Genomic DNA, 21,832 nt, shown 5'->3' on the forward strand with positions numbered 1-21,832 from the left:
AAAATAAAAATTGAAAATAAAAGAGTAAAGAGGACTCATACTTAGACAGGTCAACTAGTAAACGATGGAGCATGAAACATCTTCAAAACAATACATCCCTTCCTCACTGATGTCTTATCATCTAAGATATCATATAAAATAATAAACTTTCTTATATTATCATCCACATAGAACTTTCCTTTTATATATTTGACTCTATCCCTTTCTCTCCCCTTTTTTCTCTCCTCCCCACTCTTTTATGGCTATTTCCCCTAACACCATTTTCTTCTTGCTATGAGAAAGTGAAAATCATCATTCTCTGTCTTTTGCCCTACTTTGCAATGGGGCAAGTTTTTCAGTTTTTTTCTAGATGAATGCTTAGTTGATTGAGCTGCTGAACAAATAGGTGAATATCTGGCTAGAACCTTTTACAATTTATGAATTTATAATAGAGCTAAGGTGTTATTTTATTGTCAACACTAGCCCTTAATGGTAAAGAGAGCCCCAAAGGCATACATTCAAGATGTAGAATTTCTTTTAGGGAATATTTTTCTATTTAATAAGTGTTGAGAAACTGTAAGCATTGGGTTAAGGCATTGGAAAAATGTATATGTTTTAAAATAATATACAGTAAATATTATTTATTAAATATCAATAATTCATTAGGTTAAAAATTAGACATCAAATCCTTAAATAATTACATTTAGACTACTGTCTGTTATTAAAAAAGAGAAACCCTTACCCAATGCACCTGTAATCATTATTTTGTATATCTAACTGTGGTGGTGAGGACGGGAATGGCTGGAGCCATGTTCCGCAGTTGCCAAGACTTGGTGAATTTGGGAGGTAGAGCCATGGGATAGAAGGATAAGGATAGACAGAAGGATATTTCAAGGCTTCCGGTCCCCTAGGGTGATATAGGGTTGGAGACTGTCTGTGTAAGCCAGTAGAGGTCACATAAAGTTTGGGAATCTGTTCTGCATGTTCCAAATGGGATTGGGCGTAAAGATAAGTTTGTCAATATACTTCTGAGACTACTGCCTTGGGCGTGATGTGAGGGCAACACTCCATGGCGCTACATAGCAGAGCCTGGGCATCTTTTGTGATGAGAGATCTCATTTCAACTCTGGGTACAAGCTGAAAGTGACTTTCTGCTAAAAGGCGTTTAAAGCCATCCTCTCATCACAACAGTGTGCAAACAAAAGGGCTGCTATGTCCGAAAAGACCAGTGGTTAGGACTAGGGCTGATGGCTTCTGGAGAAAGTACTGAGGGAAAGCAATTTTCTTTCAAAATCAATTAATAAGTGCTCCAAATGAAACAAAAACAAACAAAGCAAGAAAACACTACTCTGAGCAAGTACACAGGAAAAGGACTAAGAACTCATTTTTATGGGCTTAGAAACAATGCAGATGATATTGGACAAAATAAGTTATTCTGGTTACTCATATAATGTATTAAAATGCAAAACAAACAATGAACGAAAGCCCTTCTTTTATGAATAAATATTGATATTTATTCATATCAACTGCATTGATAATTGTTATTTTAGAGCCCAGTTTATGTTTTGTTTTTATGTTGGAATTTGGATTATATCCTCATATAAACAATGTTTGTATTATTCTTCTTGCAATTAAAATATGTAAAAATAAGGATTTTTAAATAAGTGTTTTGCCTGGCTTTCTTGTTTTGCAAATTTGCAATAGAGAATGAACAGTGTCCACCAACTCCAGTAACTGTACAATTGGTTTAGAAGTTCCCTCTGCTTGGCTAATTGGTATCAACTTTTTAGAATTAAACCTAAATTTAAATTTCCTAATATCAGAGTGTATCACTAGATTCATTTTTGAAAAATTAAATAATTGGAGATGATAAATCTGATAGTCATTTTCTCAATGGCCCAAATCATTAATAAACCTTTTCAAACAAGATACATATTATTTATTTCCAAAAAATTCCAAATACTCCCTGTATCCCATAATCCAATAATGGCATTCACATTACTTAAAAAGCACATGAAAAAAGCAACTGTTTCAGTGAAAGAAAAGGTTAGGGCTAGAGGGTTTCAGGGTCACAATTACCAGTAGCTGCAAAGTAATGCAAGTAAGTAATGCAAATTTTATTTCCTAATTATTCAATCAGTTATAGCTGATTCGAGTTATGAAAACTTACAGGAGAAATGCCCATACTTAAAGAAGCTTCTGGCCACTCTCCCTCCTCATTCCCTAGTACTCCCATTCCTTTAATAGGCAGCTAATGAAGCCTGCCCTGCCCCACACTTTACAAAGAACAGAATATTCTCAATATACTGGCAACGTTTAGGTGTTAAATGCATATAAAACGTTTCATTTTCTTGCCTCTATGAGCTGAGACAGAACTGAAAATAATAATAAGTGGATAATAAGATATTAATAACACAAAAAACAATAAGAACAGTGACGTTCTTGGCTTGAGATTTTTTTCAGTCCAAATTAGAATCTAGGCCTATCTGGCTTTGTTGGATAGACTGATAGGGCCAGTCTACCCGGAGTCTATTTTTGTGAGGAATAAGGAGTCGCTAGGGTGCTTGTTTCAATTACAATGAATAACATGTAATACATTCATGCAACAGAATATAGTTCCAGTTAAAATAAATGACAAGTACCAATACGGATAAATCTAAAAAAAACCAAAGTTGAACATTACTGTGGGTTCCTGGACCAAATTCCAAGGTGTGAACGTGTGTCGGGGGGGTGCTTTCCCCACACACCACCAAGTAATGCTTAGGACACCAGCTGGGTGTCCTACAATTTAACTCAATTCTGGCACTCTACCTGCAGGTAGCATCAGATTCCACAGGTTGAGGGCTCAGTCCCTCGACTGCCTTCACTTCAGATGCCAATGGTAAGCCCAGGGTGTCACCTGTGCTTCTGACTGACTGGCTGTAAATCAGAGGTTCCCATGACCCCCTCCTTGGATTTGATTAATTTCTTAGAGTGGTTTATAGAACTCAGGGAACCCGTTTATTCACTAGATTACTGATTTAATACAAAGGATATTAAAGGATATGAATCAATAGCCAGATGAAGAGATACATAGGGCAAGCTACGGGGAAAGGGTGCAGAGCTTCCGTGCCCTCTCCAAGTATACCACATCTTCATATGTTCCTCGAATCTTCATATGTTCACCAATCCAGAAGCTCTTCGAACCCCATCCTTTTGGATTTTTATGGAGACTTCATTGCATAGGCATGATTGATTAAGTTGTTGGCCATTGGTGATTGATTCAACCTCCAGCCCCTCTCCCCTCCCCAGAGGTGGGGGGGTGGGACTGAAAGTTCCAACCCTCTAACTAGCTGGTGGGTTCCCCTGGCAACCAGCCCACTATCCTGAGTTCCAAAAGTCACCTCATTAACATAACAAAAGACACCTTTGTTGATTTAATCACTTAGGAAATTCCAATGGTTTTAGGAGCCAAAAATGGGGACAAAGACCAAGTATATGTTTCTTATTATATATCACAATATCACAAACATAAAAGATCAAGTTGCAAAAGGACAAAGTGGAAGTATGATGTTATTACTTGTTTAAAATTTTAAAAGACACAAAATATTACATATTGCTTATAGATACAATAACATACATTGTTTATATATTACAAAATCATGGCCTAGAAAGATACACATTCATTTCCAGAGAGTGGTTTTCTCTGAGTGCAAAAACAAGATTGGATGGGGGGAAGGAGACAGCAAATGTATCTGTAGTTATCCTATCCATTAAAAAAAAGTACCTAGAAAAAAATTAGTAAACTTTTAAAATCACAGATTTAAAGCAGAACATTTCCTCAATGAGTCCTAATAATCCTAGTTATGTAGACCTCTAAACAGTCATGCAAAGTACAGTAATTAGGGTCATTTGGGTGTTTGACCCCCCAGTTTAAAGGTCCAAAGGCAAAGCAAACATAATTATAACTGAAATCTAATACATGGGAACCCAAATGTTCTTTACCTTGCGCAGTAACCTTGAAAAACACAAAACGCTCATCGCTAATATGATTGAAAATTGAGGGGCAATTTAAAATTATTGCAGAGGTGGATTAGGTAAAATGCGCCTGGGGTTGTTTGTGAATTTTAATGGGATTTAGAGATGAAAGAATTTTGGAAGTGATCTAGTCCCGTGGTGATTCCTGGCACTTAGGGATTTGAAAGGTAGTAGTGGGGATGGGGGTGGAAGAGGAGTGATTTTTCATTTACCTATGAAAATGACTTTCTACTTTTCTTTGATTTTGCCTGTGTCAACCTACAAAAACAGAAACCAATTTAACAGGTGAAGCGTTTATTTGGGATCCAAGAATTGCAATTCGGGCAGCATAGATTTAGGTGAAAACTCAAATAGTGTCCCAAATACAGGGGAGGGGCTTAGGGTTTTTATGGGAAAAAAGGAGGATGAAGTGAGTTGTATTAAAGAAGAGTTCATTGGTGCTGGATGAGGTAAGGCTAGGTTTGTACTTCATCCATTGGCTTGAGATTCCGTATCAGGCAAAAGGCGAGACTTGCACTCCATTGGTTGGTTAGCGATCTGGTCATCAGCAAAGTCCAGTTTCATCAGTCCTTACAGACAGGATTTTCTTTTCCTTACTGACTCCTTGGAATCTTAGCAGTTTTGTTCAGTTTGGAGGATAACGAAAACAAGATCAGCAAGGCAATTCCTCTGAAATGGCTGCTCTAGCTCTATTCTAATATGGCTCCACTCATGTCATCTTTCACACCTGAAATCATACTAATTCTGTGTGGTAACACCGATTAATTCATGCTGATTAGAAGCTTCGTCAGATTTATTTGTGTTTGATTAATAAACTTCAGGAAAATGAATGAATAATTCTATAACAAATACAGTGCTTTTGGCGATAAAACTTTTTCAAAACGTTCATTAGCATGAAAAAATAATAGAAAGGGTTCTTGGTGATAGAAAGGACGGAAAAAATGGATATAGTTTATCCACTTTTTAGAAACTGAGTACCTAAAAGGTCTGGCTGCTCAGGTCACATAGCTGGGGAGGAGGAGACAGTGACTGTATCCCAGTCTGGATCACTTTGCATGCTAATATATTGTCTTCTTGGTTGAAAGAGAAGATGGGACAGGAATTTCCCAAGTTGACATGAATGTCAAGTGACTGACTGAAAAAGCAGTATTTTCCAAAAGAAAAAAATCAGTAGAAATGTAGTAACTCTATCAACTGTGAAAGGTTATTTAAACTAATAGGAAATAAAATTGAAAGGGAACTAACATTTAGTGAATACCTACTCTTTGTGCATGCATAGGCTTCTCTGTTACTTCATTTATTTACCGTAACTCTCTAATTTTGTTATTACTCTCATTTCACAAATCAGGGTCAAGTAGTTTACTCGATGTCAAGTGGGAAATGCTGAGTCAGCATTTGAAGTGGAGTCTCTTTCTACAGCTTCATGGGTTGTGAAGGGGTCAAGGATCAATAAGAGAACATGGACTGAGTACTTGGGGTTCTGAACCATTTTTGTGCCATGGATTCTTTTTGTGCAGTCTGGTGAAGACTATGGAGTCCTTCTCAGAATCATGTTTTTAAGCACATACAATAAAATATGTAGGACTATGAAGGGGAGCAAAATATACCACCCCAAAATATGTGTCTTTGGCATATTACTTATTCTGAGCTGGCTATTTTTAAGAAATAGCAGACACAGGTGTAGCTTTGAAAACTGAGTAGATGTTACCCTTTTGTAAGAGACATTTACATTTGTAAAGAGAAATCTCCATTTGTAAGGGTGTCTCACTATCTGTACAAGAAGAGAAGGATGACTCTAAATCTCTAGAAACTCTTACCAGTGGAGAAGGCAACAACTTAAATTCACATAGCAACCTTACCCTTGTTTACTGTGCTTTTCCTGGTAACCTCCCATAACTGCCCCCTGCCCTCATCCTTGTCTTTAGCTGGAGATGATATTAAGGTGGTGGCTTGGGCCATTTCAGAGAGTTACTCAGTTTTCCTGGGTCTTTCTCATGTATACAGGGGGTATACATGTCATTAACATTCTGTTTTTTTTTCTCCTGTTAGTCTTTTTTTCACAGGGGTGTCTCAGCCAAGTACCTAGAAGGGTAGAGGGAAAATTATTTTTCCTCATCCACAAATACAAAGGGATGAGCTCCCAAAGGAAAGAAAAGGAAGGAAAGAAGGCAGGCAGGCGTATATGGGAAGGTAAGAATTAGAAGTTCTCTGATTATGCTAATCTATCTAGCTGGGTAGGGGAATATTTCTTAGGGATAGAATTCAAGGGAAACAATCTAAGGTAGAACAGCTGATTGCTAGGTAGTTAATAACTACCATTTGTGAAAAAGACTGGAATTCTGACCAGGAAAGATCCCTGTGGGACCCAAAGTCCTGAAAGAGGGACTTCAGCCTGAGTGTAAGAATGGAAGTAGAGTAGACCAGCAAAAAGAAGCATAGTTCGCTACAGGAGGTTGAGTAACACTATATGCCTGCCATTTGCCTAAAATATAAATAACGTGTATCCCTAACTCAGTCCATGTTATAGTAAGATTAGCTATGAGCTTGTAGTGTAGAAGAGCCATACTCCAGTTTGCTGTATCTAACAGGGACATCTGACAATACTTGTATGGTTCCTATTGCTGCTTTAACAAATTACCCAAATTTAGTGGCTCGAAACAAAACAAATTTATTTTTTTACAGTTCTGGAGGTCAGAAGTCCAAAATAAGTCTCACTGGGCTAAAATTAAGGTGTTAGCGAGGATGCTTCTTTCTGGAGTCTCTGGGAGAATCTGTTTCCTTAGCTTTTCTAGCTTCTAGAGATCTCCTGCATGCCTTGGTTCATGGCACATTCCTCTACAAATCTCTCTCTGACTCTGACCCTCCTGCCTTCCCTTTTCACTTATAAGAACCTTTTTGATTACATGGACCCCATATAGACAATCCAGGATAATCTCCCCATTTCAAAATTTTTAATTTAATCACACCCGCAAAATCCCTTTTACCATGAAAGGTAACATATTCTCAGGTTGTGGAGATTAGGAAGTGAGCATCTTTGGGAGGTGGCATTATTCTGCCTACCACAGTGGCACTCAGTAACTTCTCTTTATAGAGAAGATATTTCCAGAGAGTACTCAACCCTGAAGCATTTGTCTTTATATCCCAAAGAAGACAATTTATATAACCCACCTACACAGCATATAGCAGAAAATGAGTAGCCACTGCTCTGTAACAGGACCCGCTAGTTTATACAGTTCACAATGTTGGGGAAAGTGAAATATCTCAAATTCCAGAAATGCGTGCATACATGCTGCTGTAAATGAAAACCTGCGTGCTCTACACGAAGTCTTCATTAACGCTCCCTCTACTCCTTCTCCGGATTGGATTTCAGTGTTGTTCTTTGGTCCTATTTTATAACTGATCATTTCACTATCATAACACCACATTTTATACTGAATCTCTCTTTTTACAAATGTGCCTCCCACACTAAGATGGGAGATCCTCAAGGACAAAGACAATGATTTCCTTACCCCTGTGTCCCAGTGCCTAGCACAGTACTTGGTCCTTGTTAGATACCCAATACATATTCGTTGAATTAGCCTGTATTTGTTTACTTTGGTCATTTGCCCATCAAAACAAACTCCTTGGACAATAGTCTTTTACTATTGCATGTTACATGTTTTATACCCACAAAGGTATTACAATAGGGACCTTTGTGGTTGGGGTTTAGAGAATCCACAAGATCTCTGAATATATGCACAAAATGCTGGGTGTATATGAGAAGGCAAAACATCCTTTTCAGCAATGTCATCTTATGAGTAGAGCATTCTGATCATGTCTTCTTGCTCCACTGTTGGAAGGAGTGTTACATATGTCCTTCAACATTTTTGATAGGGTGAAGGTTCAACCTCACACAGAGCAGAATAAAAGACAGTAGCAGTTTATTTTTGAGAAGCAATTGGATATCTTAATAGTGTCACTCTTGAATGGCTACAGTTACTTTTGCCATAATGAAAGGTCTAATTGCTTTCCATTTTCAAGCTGGTCTAGGGCGTTAGTGTCTGTCTCCGTTAGCCTTTTGTTGGAAGTTATTTGTATGATACTTTCGATGCCAGTTGCATTACAAAAATGTTGATGGCCAGTATCTTGGCCTGTGATAATTGGGTCCTTTCAATGTTAGAACTGCCAAGCTGTTAATTAGCTTAATGTAAGGACTACACATCAACTTTTATTTTCATTTTGATCTGCCAGTGTTATCTTCCTTTTAAGTAGATGTCTGCTAGAGTATTTTGAGAGGTGCTTGTTTTCACAAAATAATCATCCTGGATTAGTGAGCTATGAACAGCTACCTCCTGTGAGACCTGATTTAGTCCATTACTCTAAGCATAACCAAAACATTATTGGTGCACAGAGAATTTACAGGAAAATCCACTTTTGCCACATTCTGATAACAGCACAGCAAATCAAGGTGGGGCTCTGGGACTAAAGCAATTTCACTATTCATAGAACTTCAATACCTATATGGTCTCTTGATTAGCAGAGAGAAGCTACCTACATCAAAAATCAAGTCTAATAGAGAAAGGAAAGCTAAGTTTCTTACGATTTCACTGCAGATGTATCAATTTTTCTTTTGTTCCTTTTGTCTATTCTAAAATACTGATATTGTTAAGCAAAAGTTTGACCACAACAACCCTATTTTACATGGGATTAGGATTTCTAATTCATGTTCCAGCTTTCATCACTCATTCTACTGAAAGATTTTAGGCTTCTGGATTCAGTTTGCCAAGTTGGCAGCTAGGCAAATCATTAAAATTGAAAATGGCATGGCCCTGACAGTAAAGTCTTTGAGCACATTTGAAACTCAGGAATGGCTGGAGCTGCCACATGGTGTGATTGATAGCTTCTGTTTTGAAGGAGATAATCTATGCAGCATAATGCCTAGGATAGGTAGACAAAGAGTGTTATATATTATAATCCTCATCACTGATAACGATGAAAATGCTAATAACAATGATAATAAATTGTTGTTGACAACAAAAGATGGTATAATGCCTGATTCTCAAATTTAATTATTGTTCGATTATCATGGCACAGAGCATTGTATAGTGAAATGGGTTTGGGCATAGAGGATGTCAGGAGACTTGAGTTCTAGACCTGCTTATCACATTTACCATTTCTATGGACTTAAGAAAGTCAAATAATTTCTCTGGGTGTCAGTTTCCTTAATCACAAAATGGGGTGGGAATGGGTGTTAATTGTAAGTGCGCACAAGGGAGTGAATAAGGTGATAGAAATGCTCTAAAACTGGACTGTGATGATAGTTATGCAACTTGATACATTTACTAAAAATTATTGAATTATACACTTAAAATGGTTGAATTTTATGGCATGTAAATCATATCTCAATAAATTTGTTAAAAAGATGAAGGTGCTTATTCATTCTTTCAACAAATGAATGGCATATCCTGCTCTCAAAGAGCTCACAAGCTCAAGTAGGAGATAAACAAATAAATGTGCAATTATTCTGTCTTTCACCATAATATAATCAGTACACTATAGCGTGTACTCAGTGTCAGGCACTATTCTAAGCACTTTACACACATTTACTCTTTTAATCTTCTTAACTATTATCATCAGGCCAGTGTGTAATCATTGTCTTTGTTTCAATTTCAGCCAGAGAGGCAGAATGGGGATGAGACGGACATGAAGATAGCAAGTGGATGAGGCAAATCCAGTCTAAATTCAGCGGGGATTGCTTTATTGAGGTGGCCTCACACATGGCCTTACAGCAAACTACCAAGATAATGAATCACATTAGCAAAGTGCTGTAGTTCAGATTTTCTGTTTTAAATCTCTCCTGTTTTTCATAATATCCTTCTCTCATTCATTCTTATTATTTTTTAACATAATTTCTTCATTTATCAATTCACCAATCTTTCTTGTTCCTATTTCAGAATTGTTTACCTTTATCTTTATTTCACCTTTGTTTCTGTATTTTTGGTTGCTCTTTTTGTTAATTTCTTAAAGTCTTAGTTTATTAGTTTACTTTTTTTCTGATTTGTCAATTAAATCTTGTAAACCAATCAATTTGTCTTTAAGCATAGCTTCAGCCACCATTTTTACGTTTTAATACATAGCTAGTTGTGACTAATTTGATGAGTAATATCAACTTAATGAGATATACATATGAATTTTTTTCTTTAATTCTTGATTTTAGTCATGATCTGCTGACTCTCCTTTTCCCATCATTTATTGACATATTAGACAGATTTTATATCATTTTTGATTATTAAAATGCAGTTCGGTCATATGTTTATTAGGCAATTCTAGGCAAATTTGGTAAGAAGAGTAAAATACATCAACTTAAATAGCTGTTGTGTGAAAGTGACAGGAAACATCAACAAAAGGAAAAGAATCTTTTATGGGAAAAAGGCATGCAAAACTATTGAAAATACATAGTACTGAGTATGTTTTAGCTTACTGTATGAACTTGATAACTGTATCCAAAAAAGAGAAGAATCTTTTTGAGAGAAAAAACACGCAAAATTATTCAAATAAATAGATGCTGATTGTGTTCAAATTAGATTCAGAAGGAGGAGGAATTACAATCTTTGAATTGATGGAACTCTGGGACCTTGAATCCACTGACATTGAAAGATTTGCTTCCCACTTGATTCTCTGATCACGAAAAAATGCCAGGAGCATCATTTGTATCATTAGCAAAGCCTGAGAAGTTTATGGCTTTGGGAATAAAGTACATTCCTTGGAAACAGTGAGGCAAACTCAGCTTTGAGCATAAATAGCACTGACCAATCTCAGTGGAATGAACAGAGAACTTACCAAGAGAGAGTAGGGAATATGTTTGTAAAGAAGTACATAATTGAATGCAGACTATGGTTGACGAGTTAGAGGGAAGAGGATTTCCAGATATGAATTCTGTCTCTCTTGCTTCTATATTCCTAACGTAGTGTGGTTTCTGTTCCATCAGCTGGCATGCTGAAGTTGCAATCCACAAGTAAGCAGGTGACTATAGGAAGTTTAAAGGAAGTCTAGGAAGTTTAAAGTCTACTCTAGGAAGACTAAACCATGCTGAATTCATATACACACTGAGGTGTTCACATGAGTGTGTAGTTCACTGACTCCCATAGTTCACATGAGTCTCTTACTCGCCTTCCATCTGTTTCTTAACAATACATTCCTTGACACTATTTATGATGCTGCAGAAGTGAAGCCCGATTGAAAGGTGGATCCATGCTTGGTTTGAAGTTGCTGTTAGTACACCCTGACCAAGTGTGGTAAATAGATTCTGTGCTTCTCTAGGTGCCTCCCCATGTAAATTGATGACTGCTGCCCAGAGGAACAAGCAGGGCCTGAAGACATGAAGAGAGATTAGTTTAAGTGTGACAAGGCCATAATCCGTAACGAGGAACATCTATTACTGTAACATAAGAGAACCACGGTGCTGGGAATACCCTCTTTGCTTGGAAAAAGTCTCCCACTCCATGGCTGACAGTTCAGGCCTCCTTAGCACCACTCTACTTGTTCTCTCCAAAAAAGCTCTTTTATTCAAATTTGACTAACTAATTACTGCTTCCATTTGGCTTTGAATGACTCAATTATGGCTGCAATCCCTTGGTTTAGTAATTACTAAAATTATGGTTTGGGCCCAAGTCCAGTTCTATCTTTGCTTTCCTCCCCATGGAAGCAGGGAGAGGCATTTTTATAGGAAAATAGATGGTGATTCAGGAGCCAGGTTGTAACAATTCATTTTAAATGACCTTAGTCAATGGGAAAATAAAACTGAACAGCCTGGCTTGAGAATAGGGCTAAATTTTTTCTTGCTCTTTAAGAAACCTGGCACCTTGAAACTATAGGCTTGGTTTCCATGGATAATTCTAGTCTCATCATAAATGAAGCAAAAACTCTTTTTCTCTCTCTTACTCATTTGCTAAATTTGTTAGAATTTATTATTAACTTTTTATTAATCCATGGTGTTTTGGTTTAACTAGAGCAAAGACTTTAGGTTCTTAATACTTCCTTCCCAGTTTGGTTTTGGAGAGAGGAAAGACTTGGGGAGGCATACAGATTTTAGAGATTCTGAGGGCATAGTTTTACTTGGTTTGGAGGCTTTATCAGTTTTATTGCTGGAATTGTTGGGTATAGAGGAGATAATGTTTAGTCAAGTAAAGAACACTGTCAAATTTCAAATACCGGCTCTGTTATTCTTGTCCTGTGTAACCTTGGTAAAGTCAATTAATTTTAGTAACCTTAGTTTCCTCATTTCTAAGTGGGGATTAGTATTAATGTAAAAAACTTCCCTCATAGGGTGTTTGTGAGAATCAAATGAGGTACCAAAAAAAAAAAAAAAGAAATAAAAAACAAATGCAACAAATAGAAAATAGTTAAGAACATTGTAGACATGAAGGCAAATATACCAATAATCATTTTCAATGTGAAGGGTCTAAATATACCAATAAAAGACAGAGTCTGTCTGAGTGGGTGAAAAAACAAGACCTGACTACATGTTGTCTACAAGAAATCCACTCTAAATATAAAGACTTAGATTAAAAGTAAAGGGATAGAGAATGATATATCACGTTAACACTAATCAAAAGAAAGCTAAAGTAGCTATATTAATTTCAAACAGCTCAGATTTAAGAAAAAGGAAAATTTTTAGAGATAAAGAGGGATATTATGTAATGATAAAGGGGTCAGTTCTCCAAGAAGACATGCACCTAACAGCAGAGGATTAAAATACATAAAGCAAAAACTGATAGAACTTCAAGGAGAAACAAACAAATGCCCTATTTCAGTTGGATACTTCAATACCACCACTCTTCCAGTAATTGGCAGATAAAAGAGACAGAAAATCAGTAAGGATATAGTTGACCTGAACCACTCTATCAATTAACTTGATCTAATTGACAGAGAATACTCCATCCAACAGCAGAATACACATTCTTCTCAAGTTCACATGGAATGTTCACCAAGATAGAGCACTTTCTGGCTCATAAAACACACCTTAACAAATTTAAAAGGATAGAAATCATACAAAGTATGCTGTCAGACAACAATGGAATTAAACTAGAAATCAATAATAGAAAGATAATTGGAGAATCTCCAAATATGTGGAGAATGAGGGACCATAAAGAACACCGAACTGAAACAAAGCATGCACTCAGGAATTTGTAGTCACTGTTTCCCTTTGTGTGTTGGTGAAGCGAGTACCTTGGAGAGAGAAGCCCTGTTCTGTTGTTAGATATAAAGAGGAAAATACCAGGGTTGGGAGGAGATTTCATTCCTCTCCCTAAGGACTAGGTTAGTAAGAATTCTCTTGTACCCCTTGCAGAGACTGAGCTTCTCCACAAATGTAGTCAATCCTCATTATTTGGGGATTCTGTATTTGTGAATTTGCCTACTCCCTAAAATTTATTTGTAACTTCAAAATCAACGCTCACAGTGTTTTCATGGTCATTCATGGACATGTGCAGAGCAGCAAAAGTTTTGAGTTACCCAACTCACACATTCCCTGCTGAGGTTGAACAAAGTGATGCTTTGCTTTCTTGTTTCAGCTCTCATACTAAAAAAAGTTTCCTTTTCATGATCTATTTAGTGCCATGTTTTTTGCATTTTTGTGCTTCTTCTTTTTGATGATTTTGCTGTTTAAAATTACCTCAAAGCATAATGTTGCAATGCTGTCTAGTTTTCCTAAGTGCAAAAAAAAACTGTGATGTGCCCTACAGAGAAAATACATGTGTTAGATTAACTTCATTCTGGTGTGAGTTATAGTGCTTAGCTGCAAGTTCAATGTTAATGAATCAACAATATATGTTAAATAAGATGTCTTTAAGCAGACACAAATAAAACAAGGTTATGTATTGTTTCGTTGATGAAAACGTGACCAGAAGCTTGAAGAACTCTAACCCTGTATTTCCCCTAGGAGCAATGGTTCAAAATTCACTACTTCAGTGTTTGTGATGACTTTATAGAACATAACTACTTCAAATAATGAGAGTCAACTGTAAGCACAATTGTTGATACCTACTGTATAGTAGACACCGGACTTCAGGCTACTTATAGAAAGTTTATTCAACAAATACGTATGAGTTCTTCCAACATGCCAGACTTGTTCTAAGCAATGAGGGTGTATAGTAGTGTATAAACCAAAGACATCACCCTTCTTTCCTCATGGAGCTTATAGTCTAGCAAGGGCAGAGAGGAAATAGTCACATAAATGCATAACATGTTGGTGGTGTTAAGTGCTATAAAGAAATCTTCCATGCTCTAGTAGATAGATTATATAAACAAAACTCAGAGAAGTTAACTAAGTTGCTTATGGAAAAACAAATCCAAATGAAAAGAGTCAAAATTCAAGCTCAGATTTTCTCGCCTCAAAATCCATGCTCTTCCAACTAATTTACACTCGATCCTTCCCATGAATGCACATACTACAGTTTCTTGGTAGCAGAACGGCTTCTGACTCCAGTGAGGAAAACTCTATCTCAAAACACAATAATTTTAGACTGTAGAGCAGTGATTTTGAACTTGGGGGCCAATTTTGCCTCCCCAGGGGTTATCTGACCATGTCTTGAGACATTTTTGATTGTCATACTTGGGTAGGGGGTGATATTGGCATCTAGAAGGTGGAGACCAGGGATAGCCCTTAACATTCTACAAAGTAGAACAAAGAATTATCTGGCCCTAATAGCACTTAGGTGGAGAAACTCTGTTCTAGAGCCACGGAACTTGGAAAAAGCCAGAAGAACAAGACTTCCAACTAGCTAGCTCAGGATTCAGGTAGGAAAATAAATGATCTGATCTCTTGACTTTTAACAATCAGATTAATTGTTCAGCATCATCCTGCCATTGTCAATTTAAGATCTTCCCTAATTTAGATTCCAAGGCATCTCTTTCCCAGCAACCACTTCCTTTCTAAGCTGCTTCAGAATTTTGAGTATTTAGGAACCGAGGAAGTGAAAATAAGAAAAGGAAAGGAAGAAGTTGATGGCAGAAAAAAATGGAGAAGAGAGACTGAAATATAAGCATCCAAAAAAGAAACTTGAATGAGTGCTCTTATGTTCTTCCTTCTTCCCTTCCTCCCTCTCATCCTTCCTCTAGTTCTCCTGCCCCCTATTCCTTTCAACAGATATTTATGGAGTATTTTTACTGTGCTAGGCACAGTGTATAGATGAGATTACCTCTTGAGGGCACTTTATTACTAATAAGCATTGTATTTTATGAAGTACTTTTTACATCTATTATCTGAGTCTTTCTGTAAGCTTCATTTCACAGATGAGTAAACTGAGACTCAGGGAGCATAGGTGAACTTGCCCAGGGTAACAGTAGAACAAGAACTCATGTCTGTACTGTTATTTCCTCTATATAATGCTGACATATGTACGAAGGTTATGGGGATATGTGATTCCATATTACCTTACACTTATGAGAGTATCAGAAATGGTGTTTATTTTGGATTATAAAATCATGCAAAACACATTTTTAAAAAAGGATGATGCACTGTATTGGGAATTCATAATGAAATCTACTTAAAATAACACTAAAATGAGTGTTCTATTGAACTGCTACTAGGTACCAAGCACTAACACAGAGTAGCTCATCCCAAAATATCCTGTGAGCTAAATTGGTTTTGTCCTGGATCTGAGAGAGATTGAATAACTTTGGTATGCATGCCTAAACTTAAAAAGAGCATAACAGTGAATAAAGCCAAAAAAAAAAAAAAAAAGAAAAGAGAGAGAGAAATATTTTGAATGACGTTCCAATTGTGTTGTCTGTATTAATTGGTATTTAGCTTTAATGAATAAAGAATCCCCCCTGCCAAATAATACACTTTAATAATTTTGGTCCAAAATTTGGTATACAAACAACTAAAATGTTGATTAAACACTTTTTATGCATGTAATAGTTTATTCATATCTTGCATTTAAAGAGCAAGTGACAATTTTCTGACTAAATAATTTAAATCCAAATATTAATATTAGACTAGCAATTGTTCCTTTGAGGAATTCGTCAGGAAAACCTATATTCCATCTACTACTCCTACTCTCTTTTGAGTCAGACCACTTGTTACAAGTGTTGGCTCTGATTGGTCTATTAGAAAAATAAAAAGTTCTGACAACATCTAAGTCATGGATCTGAATCCTCTCTTATTCAGGGCTTGTATCTTAAAGTCACTTGGGACACTGCTGGGAAATATAAGACACCAAGCTTCATGGAAAACTTGGAGCTGTCTCTCTTTTCCCAGTCCACAGCAGAACTTGCCTCGTGTTCTAAGTTCTGTCTCTAAGGCAAACAAAAGAGAGGTGACCCACTACAACCAAATTAATTCAGAGGCTAAGGCTCAAATGAGAGTGGACACCTCCAGATCCTCTAGAAGGTAAATTTGCTAAATAATATAATCTCTGTCATTTTTGCTTTTCAAGATGAATGAAGACTTGGTAAAAGCATCCTCTGGAAAATCTTGAAACCTCAAGAGAAGGGATGAAAGGTATGCACGTTCTGTGAGCTTATTTTATTTTCTAATTCTCTTAGGACCCAATTTGCTTTCTATTATTTCTGTGGACTCATGCTTATGATGGCTTACTTCTTGTTAGTGATTTTTGATTGTGAGCTCATTTAAAGGAAATTTGATCATGAGACCTGGGTTTATGTTGTGTTCCTCCAGGGAGAATGTATGTTTGCCTCTGCCTGTTGCCTGGGGTCACTACCAACCTCAAAATAAATGATCCTTTTGAGATTTTCAAGAAAACTAATTGTTTGAACTTAGTATGCAGACATACTTAACTGTTTCTGGTGACAAAATCTCAGCTAAGATTTCTTGCTGACTCTTGTGTGGGTGAATTTTTTTTAAATTCACCATTTCAGTGAGAATGTAGACATTTGGGTACACAGAGTTACGCAGAGGCTTCCTAATAAACATTCAACTTTAGACAGAGTCACTTCTGTCTCCTGTCATCTACAGCGATCAATTCAGACTATCAGAATTGAAGCTCAAGGACACTAGATATGGGCAAATAAGTGGTATCAGAGTGTAATTCCTCTGGATTCCTATTTTTATTTAACTTTTTTTTTGCCTCTGAGAATTTTACTAATTTCCTCAACTTAGATATATTTACGATTAGCTATATTTACAATTATAGCTAGCATTATTTTGTTATTCCTAGTGGGACAGTTTTTCAAGCTGTCTATTTCACAACACTGCCAGAAATTAATGATTACTCTCTAAGATTTTATAATAGTCTATCACATTCCTATATAAACTTTTTAATTTAACAATATATTCAGCCATCTTCTCCTATTCATATATATAAATTTGCCTCTTTTTTTGCATGGCTACATAACATTAAATACTATAGATAAACTATCATTTATTTAACAAGTTCCCTATTGATGGATATTTAGGTTGTTTTCAGTTTTTTGCTATTACAAAAAAGAAACCCAATCAACATGTATGTATATATGTTTGCAGATTTGTATATCTAGATTTAGATATAAATCACTAGATTTAGAATTGCTAGATTAAAGGATGTGATACTCAAATTTTGATACTTATTTTCAATTTGCTTTTCAGTGTTTGCAACAGCTAATTTGAGAGAGAAAGAGAAAATCAGTGTGCGTGCATCCTCATTGCTTTGTCTACTTTGGGTTTTATTGAGCACATTACTATTAATTTGAGGGAATAGTTTTTTTCTTAACTTTATTCTACACTTTATTCCATGGAGACAAACATATTACAGAAATATGCATGGAATGTTTTTAATAGACATTTTTCATGCCAGATGAGGAATTGATTTGAACCAATTTTTCTCACATACGACTGCGAAATATAATCTGTTCAGGGCAATGCCGTTAGATTTCTCATCTGACTGTGAGTGTCTTAACTGCTTGGAGAGTACTCAGAATGAGTCTGATTGGAATCCATGTTTCAAGAGTGGTAATGACTCTTTATATTCAAGATCCAGAAAGAAATCTACGTCTGCTTCCAGCGTGCAGGCCTTTCCTTCTCAGTGTTGTTCCACCAGGCCAGAGAATGACGCCAGAGAAGACTCGGTGTTTCTTCCGCCAGATGAGGAAAGCTATGTGGAGTCTTCTCAAAACAACCATCTCAGTCTGAACCCTGAGGGCATTACAAGGAAAATCAGACCATTGAGAGAGCTGACTATCCAAGAGTTACTGAGGGAGTTTGGGGACAGTAGGAAGTTCCAACCAAACTCCATATCCGTGGGCCGCTTTAGAGACCATGTAGTAATGAAGTTCAGAAGAGCTCTGTATTATTCTGGAATTTGGGTGACACATGTCCAAGGCTACAGACTTGGAAAGCACTTGTCAGCTAATTATTTCAAGAGAAACCCTGGTAGCCTACACCGGCTGGTCCCTTGGCTGAAACGGGAACTAACAGCTGTTTATGGAGATTATGGCTACACAGTGAAAAATATCCTAGCCACCATTCTCCGTCACATGACAGAATGTGATCTGGACAGCGAGTCCTTCCTTCACCTCCTGGAACCTTATCTCCAACAACACACCCACCATTTTCTGCATGAGTTTATCAGTTTTGTTCATTCACCTTATAACATGGAGACCTATGACCAACGAGCCATCTATCAATGTCCTTCTGCTTCACCGTGGGTAAAAAAGAAGTCCATTGCGTCAGTTCCTGTTTTGCCTTTGCCTAAGGATCAGACTCTACCAGCATCTCAACATGATACAAGACAGTCTAAAAACCCCCAGGGCCAATGGAATAATGAGCAGAGACCTCTGTCAGGCTTGAAACAGTTTCCAAATGGTAACTCTTCCTTGAAGACATCTGAAATCCCATTACTCCCTCATAAAACAGCAAGCAAAATCCATGCTTGGATCAAAGACAAACCAGAATCAGGTGATCACAAAGGCACAATTTCTACTGATAATTTGCTCCTGAATTGGGTCACACCAAGGGAAAGTGGCCCAGGCTTACTCAATCGCAAAAAAAATGTTCCAGAGAGGAAGGCAGAGGGGACAAAGTTGCTTCCTGGTCACGTCCAGGATCTGGGAAAGAGGGAAACAACTGCATATACCTTCAGTTCCCCAGTAATTTTTAATCAGGGGCAGTCACAGATGCACAGTCTAAGAGAAAGAAGGGTTTTGAGCCTTGGCCAGCAGATCAATTTCCAGAAAAAAGAAGAAAACAAATACTCAGATTCTTCACCAAAAATTTTTCAGAGCAGATCGTCCAGAGAAAGATCCTTGGTAAGTTGCAAATCCAGAAAGAGGGACCCCTCTTGGAGTTGTATCTCAGAAACTGCCTTTTCTTCTAAGAGAGATGATAGGAAGCTGGTCTCTTTCAGAAAAAAGAGGATGAAGTGCAGACAATTCTCCCAATTTGCAGAAGTTGGTTCACATTCTAGTAGAAGAATCCAAAGACAATCAAGGTCCAGTACTCACAGATCTAAATCCTGGTGTGTTGGATTTACAAAGAGATCTGTAAGCAGAGAATCAAGTAATTCCTCTCTGAGAGGAAGCTTCAAAAGTGAATGCTTCACCCACAATATATGCTGTGAGCCCTCAAAAGAAAAGAATATGCATGGCTATGAATCAAACAATGGGAGGGCATCTTCAACCACAGTCCAATATGCGAAGCTCCCTTCAACTGCTGGGAAGAGATCCAAGTGTCTTTCTAAAAGCGAAGGTGCTCCCCAAACTGGCAGCCACTGTAAGAGTCTCACATGCATACAGACTGAGAAACACAGATCCCCATGTGAACAAGAGATGAAGCAAAAAACCGTATTTCCCAGAGCTAGGAAAGCCAGAGCAGTCAGGCACAGAAAAAGCAAATGCCAGCGTCCAGATATACAAACCACAGAGGAAGTCAATGGTGACGCAGGGGATCTGAATGATCTAAGGCAAATATGTAGTCTTTCTGAGTGTGCACCTTGCTGCAGGAGGCAAATCCAAAAGAAAAACGAGAACTCAAGCCTTCAGAAACATCACCAGGCCAAGAATGAATATCAAGGAGACAAAGTACCAGAAACACAGAGGTGCAAATTATTTTGAAAGGCAAATCAGTCTACTGAACTAGCCACCAAGGATCTTTGAAAGTATGAATATAATCTGAAAAAGATTACTAAAAAGATTCATCCTATCACTTTGTAACTGGAACTAAAAGCCTCATGATTAAATTCAAGTCTTCTTTTGGAGACAAATGCATATTATTAAATTGGTCATATATGTAAATATTATTTCCCTCTGCTTTTTTCTTATGAACTGAATTAAAATATTTAACTTACGGGGCTGGCCCGGTGGCGTAGCAGGTTAAGTATGTGAGCTCCGCTCTGGTGGCCCATGGTTTGCAGATTCAAATCCCGGGTGTGCACCAACGCACAGCTTGTCAAGCCATGCTGTGGAGGAGTCCCATACAAAGTAGAGGAAGATGGGCACGGAGGTTAGCCCAGAGCCAATCTTCCTCAGCAAAAAAAGAGGAGGATTGGCATCGGATGTTATCTCAGGGCTAATCTTCCTCACCAAAAAGAAAAAAATTTTAACTTATTTTTTAGTTCCCAGATTTCACTATGAAGATTGGCTGCCAAAAGTTGCAAACATCACAAAGACTATACTAACAGTAGGAGTATAGTTACTTAATACAAGTTATGCATATTAAGTATTACTAAACACGTGTTATTTAAATATATATGTATATATTGTGGACCTAATGCATTTTCTGTCCCTGGAAAATAAGGAGGCATGGTCACTGTCAAGATATAGCTATTGCCTTCAAGGATTTCACAATCTAGTTGTGTAAATAGGTTCAAATAAATACGAAAAAATGAACATTTATGGGATATTTGGCACTACCTTCCTATCTCCCTACCCTGAAAACTGAAGCTTCACATACCCTGACATCTAGATATCTTCTTTAAAAGCTGCTACATTTTGAGGTCACTCTGATTCCCTCCCCACTGTAATCTGGCCCAGTGGTGGCAACTACACCTAAGCCAAGCTAATCCTAGAATCCCCCTCTGGTCACACAATTGATGAGTCCAGTGGTGGTCAAGTCATAGTACTTCCCTGAGATTTCTCAAACTGGTTCTGATAAAAAGAGTCATTCTCCCTCCTTAGTGGCAGATAGTAAAAGATTTAAAGCTTGGATACTATTAAGAGCTATATTTCTAACTTTGTGAAGAAAGCCAGTTTGAGGTAAAAGAGGAGAAAACAAATGAAAAAAAGCAAAATAATTCATGTAGACAGAGTCTTGGAGTCAGAATCTGGATCTTCTAGAACTTGAGCTGCCCTTTTGCCCTTCACATGGTTTTATTTTTTAACACTTCTTTAAGTTTTGTGAGTTAATACATTTCTTCTCTGCCTCTCTCATTGAATTGGGATTTCCAATTACTTGCAATTAAACAGTTCAGTGGGAAGTGGCACAATAGAAGTCTGTGAGAGAATAGACAGGGAGTAAAACTTCCCTTGGAGAGATTTCTGAAGGATTCTTGGAGAAGTGATACACGAGTATGGTCTTGAAGAGTGAGTAGATTTCCAGGTGAATGTGTTTCCAAGGGCTATCAAGAAAAATGAGCAATTTGAAAAAAAAGAAGAAAAATAAAATTTTCTAGGACTCTCTCACCAATGTGACTGGGAAATTCAGAGAGACACAGTAAGAAGGGAGGCTGATGCCAAGTTGTGAACAGGAATGAAACCTGGCTTTTCTGGGTCCAGAGCAGTCATGAAACACCTAAATGTAGCACGGGACTAAAAATGCATATTTATTTGTTTAAATAACATTTTGTTTTAATAACTCTCTTTTAAAAATAATTAAGACATGTTCTTAGAGAAATCTTAAGAAACATTGTAATAGATATAAATG

At 37.2% G+C, this 21,832-nt stretch overlaps 1 protein-coding gene across 1 annotated transcript; it reads left to right on the forward strand.

The window, feature by feature from the left end:
- Positions 1 to 17,835: 17,835 nt before the first annotated feature.
- LOC131393783 (E3 ubiquitin-protein ligase Topors-like) lies at positions 17,836 to 20,025 on the forward strand. The gene has a single exon (XM_058524818.1). The coding sequence runs from the start codon at positions 17,836 to 17,838 to the stop codon at positions 20,023 to 20,025; it is 2,190 nt and encodes a 729-aa protein (XP_058380801.1).
- Positions 20,026 to 21,832: the final 1,807 nt, after the last annotated feature.

This window comes from Diceros bicornis, chromosome 28 (genome assembly GCF_020826845.1).
Source record: "Diceros bicornis minor isolate mBicDic1 chromosome 28, mDicBic1.mat.cur, whole genome shotgun sequence".
Classification (NCBI taxonomy): Eukaryota; Metazoa; Chordata; class Mammalia; order Perissodactyla; family Rhinocerotidae; genus Diceros; species Diceros bicornis.